The sequence below is a fragment of the Rhinolophus sinicus genome, linkage group LG02 (assembly GCF_036562045.2).
Source record: "Rhinolophus sinicus isolate RSC01 linkage group LG02, ASM3656204v1, whole genome shotgun sequence".
Lineage (NCBI taxonomy): Eukaryota > Metazoa > Chordata > Mammalia > Chiroptera > Rhinolophidae > Rhinolophus > Rhinolophus sinicus.
This window is the reverse complement of record NC_133752.1, coordinates 81,513,397-81,525,906: the sequence shown is the minus strand read 5'-3', so window position 1 is coordinate 81,525,906 and position 12,510 is coordinate 81,513,397. Positions and strand designations below refer to the sequence as shown.

Below are 12,510 nucleotides of genomic sequence, written 5' to 3'. Positions count from 1 at the left end.
GGGACACCGGACCTAACGGCGTTTCTCAGGACGGCGGACGCTGCAGGGGCGTGGGAGTGGGGAGGCTCCTGAGGCTCTGCAGGAAGCGCCCCCGGCCGAGAGGGACCCACGACACTCGCAGAGCTCAGCTTTGGGTCTGCAACCATCATTGGCTACGTTTTCAAATTATTTGCTTTCGGTTACACACGCAGCGAGGGAACTTCCGGCTTCCTGCAGTTCCTCGAGCTCCGCCCCGGATTCGGCCTTGCCCCTCCCTCCCGGGTTTCTCTTCCCGGCCCCGCCCCGCCTCCCTAGGCCCCGCCCCCTGACCCGGCCCTTCGGTACAGCCTCAGGCCCCGCCCCCTGACACTTTTTCTACCCCCGTTCCATTTAATTGTTGGATTGTCAGCGCCGCACTCCCGCTGGCGGCCGGCAGGGGGCAGAGTTCGAGCTTGGATTTTTCCGACGGGCGTCCCCCGGGAGGCGGTCGTGGAGTGGGGGAGGGGAGGACGGGGCGCGCGGACGCTGTTCGGTCGGCTGCTGCGTTACTTTTGGTCCTGGCTCGGCTGGGAGGCCGCGGCTACCGCATCAGAGCTGACGTGCGCAACGTGGGGTCGCCGCCGGCGCCGCGCCGGGTTGCTGGGCGGCGGCGCCGCTCCTGAGCAGCGGTCGGCTGGTCGTCCCCACCTCCTCGCGTCCGTAAGCAGTGACGAGCGCCGCTACGTAAATCCCTTCGCGGCGGGTAAGTGGCGCGCCGGCTCGGACCAGAGACCCAGGAGCAGGGACGCGGCGCAGGAGGCGGAGCGGAGCGGGGGCATCGGGTGGCCTGCGGGGGTCGGGGCCCCGGGGCAGGGGCGCCGGGCGGGCGGGCGGGCGGGAACGGGGACGGCGGGGCTCCTCGGGCGGTCTTCCCCGGCCGCTCCCACTCGTCGGTTCAGGGTCGCCTCGGTGTTGGCCGCACAACTCTTCCCGAGCGCGGAGCTGCTCATCTGTGCTCTCAGCCTCCGTGACTCCTTTGAACTTGGTACACGTTGGAAAAGTCATTCTGAAAAAGCCTTCTTGCTCTGAGGAGTGTGGTCCTCGCTCTGAAAAGAAAAGGGAAACCAGAAGTAAGGACGTTGGTTTATTTACCACAGCCGGCTATTAGTAGCACCTTTGTCCCAGTTTTATGTACTCTGTTGGGATATAAATTAACGTTAACCCATTTCTTCTCCGAAACATGAGTCTGAGGGACATCGCTGTTGACTCGTTTTAGTTCCCAGACGCGGTCGATCTGATGAGATAGTGCGAACGAGGAACAAATCCGCTACAAATCGCGGTTTCTCTTATTGTTTACTTTTGATTTTTGCCCTTTTTTGGGACCACCTGGCAAGGTTCCCACAACATGCTGAACAGGGCACAAACACATTTTCAACGTAGTTCTTTTATCTTACTGCTTTTTGTAAGTATACCGCAGCCCTAAGTTTGAAATCATTTAGCCGTTTCCTGAACTGTGGTCTGTAAAGCTGCCGTCAGTTTTCGATCATATTTTCAGAAATTTTGACTTAGGATCAGCCTGAAAGTCTGACTAAAACGGAAAGAGCCCCTTTAAACAGTGCCGGTTACCTACGTGACTTGCATAAAATTTCTTTCTTTTCTGCTTAATTTGTCGGTCTGCTGGGAGTGCAACCACCTTTCCATGAGGTAAATATAAATCTAGGTGCACAATGAGAGGTGAAATATGAAAATTGTATTGGATTACGTTAATAATTCATGTTTGCTGTTTTTTTCCCTTTGGGTACATTTTTCTCTTAGCCTTGATCTGCTTTTTGGGTAACAAACTGCTTTCCTTGAGTCAGAGTAGTGTTTAAATCTTTGAACTTAATGTTTTCCCCCAAAGGAAGGCAACTTGCACACTATTTTGGCCAATGAATGTTAAGTATTAAAAAACTGATGTTTAAGGAGCTACTTACTGATCCAAACGTAACTTTTAAAGAGATATTTGAATGTTTTTGATCCTGGATGAGTAAACACTGAAAATATTGTCTTATAGTATTGGTAATTAAAACGTTTTTGGTGAATTTGTAAATAGATCAATGTAAGTAAGCAAATGCTTTCCCAGTGACTTGCTGGTCAATCTGCAATTGTTTTGGTGAGTGTGAAGTTGTAATTATACTGATGTTTTGTGTACATATTTTGTAAGAATATGTGAATAAATTTTTATTGGATATATAAACACAGAGGAGCTCTTTAGTCTTTTTGTTTTTGCATTGCCCGGGAAGGTTAATGAAATTTGTTTCCACTGATGAATTTAACCAACTCCCGAAGCCATAGACTAGTTTCCCACTGAGGAGAGTCATTCATTGCATGATTAAAATATGAAATCTTTAGAATTATGGCCATTTCATGGAAAGTAGAAAAGAGTTTCAGATTATTAACAAATGTAAGGAATCCTCACTGAATCTTTATCAGTGTAGACATCTTTCTGATCTTGTTTCTTCCAACTTGATATTCTCCACATGTGAGTATTGGGCCGAAAAATAATACCAGGTTTATTATTGAAGTGGGTAGTCTGTTGGAAAGTGCTCAAATGTCATGTTCTATTTTAGACTTTAAAAAATAAAACTGAACAATGCAGACAGTTAACAGCTGAACCATTGATATTTTGACTTGCAGTCAAATTGGCCATGAAGGAAATAAGCCTGAAATGTCTTTGAATTGTTGTTTCTACTTTATTGAACTGATGGGTTCATATGTAAAAATTAACTTTGAGAAGGGTTATTGTAACATTGAATGGGATTTCGTATAATCAATAAAGACACACGTATAGGTTATAAAAATATAGATTTCAGGGGAAGTGTTTCTCACCCATTTCACATGTGTTTCAGGGGAAGTGTTTCTCACCCATTTCATATCATTATTTATTTCACAGGTAGAAATAAATATTTAAAATAATTTTGTTAATTTCCTTTAAAAAAATACTTTACCATAGGAACTTCACAGCAAAGAGTGTGCTGTTGTTGAGTAAATAAATGCTTTCACTTATCACTCATGGGTTTTCTTTTTTTGATGCTCTAGGATATCCAGTAGAGAATAAGGGAGAATGAAGAAGAAAACCTAAGGAGAACATTAGTGGGAATTTATGTTGATATAAATCATGAAGACACCTAGAGTCTTATTGGTATAATTCAGTTATAGCAAAGTTTAAAAAATAAAATATTTTGCACGTCTGTTCACTGGCCTTCCTAGAGTGTTGAAGGCAATTACTGGCAAGGTTTATGTGAAACAATTTTGATGAAAAGCATAGGCTCGAAAGTTGTATGGGAGTTTTGCTTAAAGACTGTTTAAATAACTGTCTCCCTCGTTAAGGAAGGATGTTTGTCTCCAAGAAAATCTTACTAGCAGTTCTTGTGTGAGGGTCTTTTGAAACTTCCCAGTTCTCCTAAAATAGGAAGCATCTTCATGCATATTTTCTGAACAGCGTACAACCAGACTAATTAAATGTTAATAAAATCCTGTGAAATTTTAACAGTGGGGCTCATGTGATTATATTACTTGAGATTTTCACAAAATAAACTCAAGTTTCTTTAGAGTTATCTTACTGAAGATTTTTTTTTTAACTCAGCAGATTTAAAATTAGACCATCCTAATTCAGAATGTTAAATGTCATACAGTTTTGTTCATAATCTCAAACAGCCTCAATTTTTATGCTAGCATTGATTATGATGAAAGCTTTTAGCTCTGGAATTGGGGCAACTATCCTACATAAAGACTTACGTTACTGTATATAGATGCATAGGATGCTTTTGCTACTTTTAAAAATTGATGGAGGACTATAACTTATTAGGCATGTTTCTGTACCTAAAAAGATACCAGTTTTGTTCCAAGTTCAAATACACAAGATAGGACCCATCTAGGTAAGTATAATAACACTGAAATTAATTTCTCTGCACTTCAGGTAATTCAAGTGTCTTATCTACTCCTTCCCAGATTTACAAGGTTGTAATCAATGCAGTTGTACTTTATTTGTAGATAAGTGTTTTGACATGTACTTAAAGTGCAGTGATGAAGTATGCTTCATAGCAAAACGCTACAGTGACTGTAACCCAACAAATAACTCCCCAAGAAATTTTAAAATTTGTTTCCCTTCAAGAAGTAGTGGTGGTATGGGGAGAGGGAGCTTGGAGAGGTAGAGATAGATAGGCAATGATTATTTGAATTTAATTTCATTTCCTTTCTAGCTGCCTATTCTGCCATTCATTAACTGTGAAGTAGCCAAAAGCAGGCACCAGGTGGGGAGTGAATTGAAAAAGAAAGAGATACTTGAATAGTAGTTAATCCTTTGGTGATTTTAGGAAAGAGTTAAGACTCCTTAAATAACAGCAGGTATCTGAAGCAATTAAATTGGCGAGACCTTGAATCTGTACTAGAAAGCTGCCTGATTTTTATGTATGAGTCATGTTCAAAATATTAAAGACATTATTTACAAGTGTTTCAAATAGCTTTACAAGTAACTGCTCCTGGCTACTTCTAACACAAAAGTGTTGATTGTTACTTGACAGTTATGCTAAGTTTGCTTCACAAAGATTACAAAACATTACAAGTGTTGTAATTTCCTCTTATTACTGTCTCCCTTTGTTTTTCCTGTACTCATCTCCTTGCGTAAAAAAGGCTCATCCCTGTTGACTGGAGGTATACGGCTCTTGGGAATTACATCTCTCTTCTTGCTACCACTGCTTCTCCCAAGTTTCTCGTAGTCTTAGTTGAGAAGAACCAGCTTTACAATATGAGCTTCATATTCTTCCTTTGTATTTCAAACCTTATTTGCTGTTGCTACTACTTAAATTGTAGTTAACCTGTAGAGATCTACTTTCCCAAGAACTAAAACTTTGCTTCATTCCAGAACCAAAGTAACAGATGGGGCTTTTCTGTGTTCTTTCTCTTCCTACTTCCATAAGACGTGAATTGCATTTCATTCCACATTCTTTTCTTTTTAATTTGTCTATGCTATTTGCAGTGGTGGGGTTTTTTGTTTTGTTTGGGTTTTTTTGCCTTTCTTGCCAAAAAAAAAAAATCTCAATGCATGATTTGCAATTTCTATTTTGGGGGTTTTGAAAGTGGAACAAGAACTTAGATCATTTTACAAGTGTCTTTATAAAGAATTTTACATTTGTGTAACATTTCCCCAATATTTTATAGTTACCTTCCACTGTAATATCTAGTCCAAAAGCAGGATTTTTTAAAGCATCCTGCCTTTGTCTTTCCAAAACATTCAACTTAGTGTCATAGGAACAGCTATCTTTTAAAATCATTTTATCTATTTAATAATTAGATCTGACATGCTATTTAACGGAATTCCAAATTGCAACAGTAAAGTGGCTAACATAATCAAGTTTGGTGATAATACAACTAACTGTTGGTAAACATATACCATAGCTGGTAGGAGCAGAAGTGCCTGGGCACACTAGAGAAGAACTGGTGGGCATTAGCTAAACAGAAGGTTTTACAGAAGGAATAGAGAACATCAGTTAAGACAGTTGGTTGATGAGGTGGATATTGGTTAAGGAAGCTTTTATATTCTTGTAAAGTTGCCAAAGAAATTTGATTCTTATTATATACCTAATTTTTCTAGAAAGTTGAGAGAGTAATGTAATTAAGCACAACAGAGGAGATGTTCAGAATTTTGTAAGTGTAAGTGCTATCTTTAATCGCTTATTTTAAATATCTGTAGAGAGCTATTACATTAAGGGATACTTGATAGCATTGAAATTGATTAATGCCAGAGGGTGAATAGAATAAGACACCGGTGAAGAGTAAAGTGAAAGCCAAATATTTTTATAGTTAAAACTGATGTATAATAGAAAGTTTTTGTCAACGTGATAAATGGCCTTTTTTCCAAATACAGCACAGAAATCCACATGAAGGCAAAAGATTTTTAAAACGTGTTTTCCTCTCTCGGTATGAGGTATATGCATACAATAAACTTATCTAAAATATACCTTTCTACTCTAAATAAACTTCCTTGGAGATAGAACTTGAAAATTATTTTTGTGGAATATTGGTAGTATACAGGACATAACATCAGTATTCTCTGATTTTAGGCAGTAAGGGGATCAGTTTAAAAATTACAACCTCAGGCTGTATCATGCAACATGATGAATTCAAGGGGCATGTTTTAGGTTAAATAGAATATATATCATATTAAGCCCATCATGAGAATGCATTGGGACATTTGAGCTCTTCAGCATTCACATGTTTGTGTACGTGCAGGTGAGGGATCTAGATTCAACCCACTAACAGCATGTTCTAGGGCATTAAAACCAGGCTTGGGATAAGATCAATAGTTTAAAAAGCAGTTGAGTTTTTCAAAGTATGCATAGTTCATACTGTAGTAGAATGGGACCTCCTGCCTTCCAAATCCACACCAGGTAATTCTGAACCTGGGAAATTGATGTAATAGAAAGGAAAGGCATACCTTAAAATCTGAAAGCTTTTACAACAAACTTTAGTAAGCAGCTACCAAACATTGGATATCTAGTAATAAGGTAAAGGGGGAACCATTGGACAATTTTGAAAGAGGAAATAGCATATTTGGTTTTGCATTTTGAATAGTGTGTTCTAATGGAGTGGATTATGGTGGATTACAAAGGTTTGAGTGAGGTGAAGTAATTATAAGGAGAGGCTTATTACTGTTTACAGGGAGGCTGTACTGCTTTTATCATGTCAAGAAATGATCAGTTTCAGAACTAAAGCAGTAGCAATGAGGATAGAGAAAATGGAGCAGTTGAGATATTTAGAAAATAAAATGATTGAGGCTAATCAAGCTAGTGGTCCTTGCTTATATTCCAGGCACAATTAGACCTTTTCATTTATTATTACATTTCCTCCTCAAAACAAGATTGATATCATCTCCATTGGATAGATAGAAAAGGATGCTTGGAGAAATTAAATAATTGTTCGAGATCACACAGCTGATAAGTGATAGAACTCAGGTTAACACCCATATTTACCTCTAATGCCAGTGCTTTTTATACGACACGCTTCTATGCTACCACCACTAGCCCATGTTGCCTCCTTGGGAACTGGGGACACGGAAAGTGCGGAGGAAAGGCAAAGGTGGACTCCCAGATAGGGTGGCTGGGTCAGGTGACGCCAGTCACTGAGATAAGAGTACAGCAAAAGGAGAGAGACAGAGCGAAAGAGTTGAGGTTAGTTTTGAACATCTTGGGCTTGAGGGTCTGTGAGCAATCCATTCAAAGATGTCTAACAGGCTAACAAAAAGGTTTGAGCTCAGGAGAGAGAAGTCTGGGCTGGAGGTGAGATTCGAGACTCATCAGGTGAGGTGGAATAGCCTAGGGGAAATGCGGAGGAGATTTTTGGAACTGGAATCCTGCGATACCAACCTTGTAAAGAATGGACGAAAGAAGACAGAACAAAGGGCTGGATAATTTAGAAGAAAAGCATGAAAGTGGTGTCATTAAGAGCTCAAGGAGGAAGAAATTTGGAGAATAGGAAATGCTGTGGGGATGTTAAGATGGAGACTAATTAAAAAGCATCCTTTTGAATTTGCAAGCATGTCATCACTCAGTGATGATTTCTTAGTACTTGGAATGAAATAATTTTCTGGTAATCCTGAGTCAGGATCCGGTTTACCTGACGGTCATTCTGATATGAGGCCAGTCTTTTTTGCCATCCTGTAGCGGTGGTGGCAGGAAGCTGGTACTTTCTGCCGTGCTGCTTGCCTCGGGGAATAGGAAATGGGTGGCTGTTCCTGACTTCACTAAATATACCTTTTTCTGCTTTTTGAATTTTGAACCATATTACTTATTTAAAAATTAAACTAAAAATAGTACCACGAGAAATATAGAAATGAGCAGTTATTTCTCCTCATATGGTGCCATGATCATTATTCAAATAATTTTATTGTTATTCTTTGTTTAAACGTCTGTTTCCCTCAGTAGATTGTAAGCTCCTGGAAAGCAGGAACATTTTATTATCTGGTATGGGTGCCAATCAATGGTCCTTGCCCTTGGTTACACAATTTTTTTTTTTTTTTTGGAAGATGTCCCATGTAAAATGATGGCAAGATATAACAGAACAAGGTTTAATCTAAAAGAGTGTCACCATTCTTACTTTTTGTTCACGTTGTAGGTAGCCTGGATCAAATGCCTTTACCATCTCTTGTTGTCCCTTTGCCTGGGAGGCAGGGGTATGTGGTAGCAGTAATAACCATTTCCTTAGTGCCCTTAGTGTGAGGTGTGGCCAACTAAGTTTCAAAATTGACTGTGATGGTGTGACACCATTTTAGAGGGGACGACTTAGGGAACCGTCAAGGCGGTATGTCTGTGGCTAAGCTCCACCTGCTAGATGTGTGCCTAGATGGTTCTTTTGGGTGTGCACATTGGGCCTTTCCAACTCTAAGGGCTCCCAGATATCCTTTTGTCTTTTTCTTTGCCAATTTTACCTCATTCAGCATGCTAAATGCGTATTTTAAAAAGATACTAGTTAAAAAAAAATGGGTTTAATTGCTACAATGTCTAAAACAGCTTTTTTAATAAATTGAAAGCTATTGGAAGGAAAGTTTAAATGAACTGATAATATTTTGTGTGGAGTTAAAATTCTTTGGCAAAACCCAGTTCCAAAAAAACGGTTGACAAATTTGTTGCAGTGGAGTGAAATCTAAGAAAAATGATAAATTCGTTCAGTTTATTAAGTAATTATTATCATTTTTAAAATAGAGCGGATGCTTATGAGCAATACATAGTGTATATTAAATGATTTAGATAGCACTGCTTTCTCTTCCATAGAAAAGAACCTGAGAAATAGCACATGATTTGAATTTTTTGAATTTTTTTCCTAGGAAGATCATAAAATTGAATAGAAATAAGATTGAAAAAAATACGGAATTGTTTTTAGCTTTCTAGTCTGTCTTTTTTTTTTCAATTTTATAGAAATTAGAGTATTTTTGTGATGTAGTTTTGAGAGGTTTTATGTTTTTAAAATTAAAATGTTATGATTTCCCAATTCAACATTATAATTTTACTGCAGGATAACGAAAGAAGAAAACGAGGAAGGAGCAAAGCATTGATTATAAATGTCTTAATAATGAGCAAATGTGGCAGGAAAAAATATATTAGGACAAACCTAAGGTAGGTGGATATATGTTTTTCTGTCTTTTTGAAAATTCTACTTAGAGCGCTTAAAAGTTAAAATGATGGATAAATTAATGTAGTTATGTACACACATACATGTGTATGTATGTAGATATTATGATATTAAATATAATCATATGTACCCAAATTATTCAGCCATTCAATTAAGGAATTCATCTTCTACCATGTACTGTACTAGGCTCTATGGCGACAGAGACATGCACGTTCAACTTCTGCTAAGTGCTGGCCTTTTCAGTTAGAAAGGAGACCTTCTATAAGGACATGGACAGAGTTTTTTCTCTTCCTCCCTCCTTGCCTGAAGGCTGCCTACACTTGTACCCAACAGTTGTAAAAACAAAATCTCTACCAGTGTTTTATAGAAATCCAAATAGAGTTTTTCAAGTTTTCTTTTGGTTGCTTTCAGAGACATTCTGGTTCATCAGTTGGCGCTAGTTTTAAAAAGAAAATAAGTTTTCTATGACATTTTTGTAAAACTATTTAAAAATAAAGACTAGAAGCAACTTTAATAATTTTCCTTTTCCAGCTGGATTCTGTTTTTAAGAGGTGAAACAAATTCTACAAGGGTAGGGCTCTGCAGTGTAATTTGTCTTGGCAAAGTGGATGCAACTAAGATTTTAGAAGTTTATTAGTTAATTGAACATTTTCATTGTAATTAGGACACTGCCTTTGTCTTATTTTTTCTTCAGATATTTTTGGCCTGTATTTCCCTTCCCCTTCTTTGTTCCTATCTTCTCTTTTGAGAACACTTACCTGGGTGCCTATGATGACATTTCTTTAATATGTTTTTCCTTTTTCTTCTCATTTTGCTTTCTACTTACATATCTGTGTGTGCTTGATACATAGGTATGCCGAAATAACTTTGGTCATTAATTACCTCGTTATTTCTATAATTGTAAATCTAACTTGTAAGAATACATTCCTTTGTATTCACTTCTTGAAAGTATGTTATTGGTTGTCTACCTATTGTTTGTGTTATACTGTAACAACAGTACTGTATGGTTGTACTTCAGTATTTTGGGGAGTAATTGCAGTATGATACAGATGTCCTGTTAATGTTCTAGAAAATAACAGTAAGCAGACAAATACAATTCTACCCCCCAAAAGTATTTCACCCAAGAAATCTTTGAAAATTGTCCTAATGGGTGGCTCCTATTCATTTAAAACAATAGTTGTATCAACTTTTTGTTAAACTAAATCCAAATATATTCAGAACATATTAAGATAACGATTACTTTTCTGTCAAAGAATAAAATGGCTTGCTAAATAATAAAAAGATTTCAGATAAAATATTTAATTGTCATTAAGAAAAGAATATTGCTACTACTGTTAATCATCGGTTTAAATATACCCATTTTAGCAAATCCTTATCTGTTTAGAATTGCAGAACTGAGTATTTGCCAGTATTTTGCTTGTTGTTAGTTTGTAGTGCTTAATGGACTTTTGTTTTTATCATCTTATGTTTTTATTTTTATAGCTATTCCTTAATTTATAATTACTAATCGGCCTTTTCTCTCTAATAAGGATTATTGTTTAAAATTAAAATACTATATAATTTCTTATTAATAATTTATAGATTATTTAATTAATTTTAGTGCACTGTGTTTCATATTTGATTGTTATAGAAAGTGAGATTTGGGGGTAAATAGTTTATAATACGTCTCTTCAATTCTAGCTGTAAAATATATAGTGAGCAATGCAGGATTATAAGGGATCATTCTCTTAACTTTATAAATAAATTCTCTCTGAAACTAATAAAAAAAAAAGAAAGTAAGACTAAATGTGATAAGACAAAGCAATATTACAAAATTCTAAGTTGGCTCTGAAAAAATAAAGTCATTTTCTGGGCTATCTGAGGCTGGTATACAGATGTTAATGTTATGTGTACTTCATTTACAGCTGAGTTCCGGCTCCTATATATCCTGCAGAGATAGTGTTTGAAAGTGCGCAGTATAATGTATGATCCATGCTGAGCACTTAAATGTTAGTTGAATCATCTGCTGTGAGTCCTGCCCTGGGGTTGGTTTTTAGTGGGTTTAGGAGGTTATACTAGAGAACAGTTAGATGTAGATCAGCAGAATAAACTTGTTAGAAAATGATAGGGTATGTATTTTAAATTAATAGTGCTGAATTTCTTCTTCTTTTTTTTTTTTTTTTTGCGGTGGTGGGGGATGTTGGGGAACAGTGTTTTTCCAGGGCCCATCAGCTCCAAGTCAAGTCATTGTCCTTCAGTCTAGTTGTGGAGGGCGCAGCTGAGCTCCAAGTCCAGTTGCCGTTTTCAACTTTAGTTGCAGGAGGCACAACCCATCATCCTGTGCAGTAATTGAAACGGCAACCTTGTTGTTAAGAGCTCGCACTCTGACCAACTGAGCCATTCAGCCGCCCTGAATTTACTGTTTTCTAGATGATTTTTACCATCAAATAAATTGATTTTAGTATCACACATTTAATGAATGACATGTACTGGGCACTATGCTAAGCACTCTAGAAGAATTCAAGTGAGATGAAATTAGAATATACATCCTAGTGCGAAAGACAAAGCATATCTGAATGAAGACGGTGACAGCAATTGCAGCATACTCAGAAGCATGCCATTGTAAAATGTTGTCTAAACTGGGTATGGAAAGAACCCTGAAATCATATTCACAAGACCTCTTGTTCACCTTCCATTATGCTATTATGTGCCCTGTAGAAAGTCACTTAATCTCTCGGAATCTTATTTTTTATTTTAGTAACGTCTGACAGTTGTGTATTTGAAAAAAAATGGCTTTAAGGAGGCCGAACGCAGAGTGTGGGAAGGAATGGAGTGACTGGACATGAGGCTGTAAAAGTAAAGGGGTCACGTTGTGAAAGAGATCAAATGGCAGTTTGGTTTGATAGTTCAAAACCTGGCTATGCCATTCAGTTCCTTTGTGGTAAGATCAGATTCTTAACCTCCCTGTGCTCCTTTTCCCTGTCTCCAGAACAAGAACTGACTATATTGAGCCTATAAAGTTGTTACAGATTAAAACTAGTAGGCATTTACCACATGGTAAGCACTTAAAAAATGGTAGTTGTAGTTATAATTCTAAGAAGTTTAGATTTTGTCCTACAGTCAGTAAGGGGCTACTGCAGAGTTTTGAGTAGAGAAGTGTTTTAAACAGAAATGTATGTTTTAGAAAGATAAGTGTTGGCATATGCTAGAGTAGGGAGATAGAGTGATGGCAGAGAAGGGGACTAAACTCTTCAGCAGAAGGAATCAGCATACCTGGTGATGGTGTGGTGGGAGAGGAAAGAGGGTTTCATGGATGACACCCAGGTTTCCACGTGAGCATCCGGATGGGTGGTGAGGCACCATTTCCTGAGATAAGAAACTCAGAGAAGGGACATGTTTGTGGAGGAA

General features: G+C 38.1%; 1 protein-coding gene across 25 annotated transcripts in view; it reads left to right on the top strand.

The window, feature by feature from the left end:
* Nucleotides 1–582: 582 nt before the first annotated feature.
* CREM (cAMP responsive element modulator) overlaps nt 583–12,510 on the top strand; it is a 70,187-nt gene continuing 58,259 nt past the window's right edge. For 21 of the 25 annotated variants that reach the window (XM_019741731.2, XM_019741729.2, XM_019741723.2 and 18 more), the window contains exons 1-2: nt 583–721; nt 9,007–9,107. In XM_019741731.2, the coding sequence (XP_019597290.1) occupies nt 9,064–9,107 (44 nt within the window). In that variant the 5' untranslated portion in view covers nt 583–721; nt 9,007–9,063. Of the gene's footprint in view, nt 722–846; nt 1,663–9,006; nt 9,108–12,510 lie in introns of those variants that run through there. The other 4 variants (XM_074324686.1, XM_019741714.2, XM_019741710.2 and 1 more) reach the window with 3 other exon arrangements.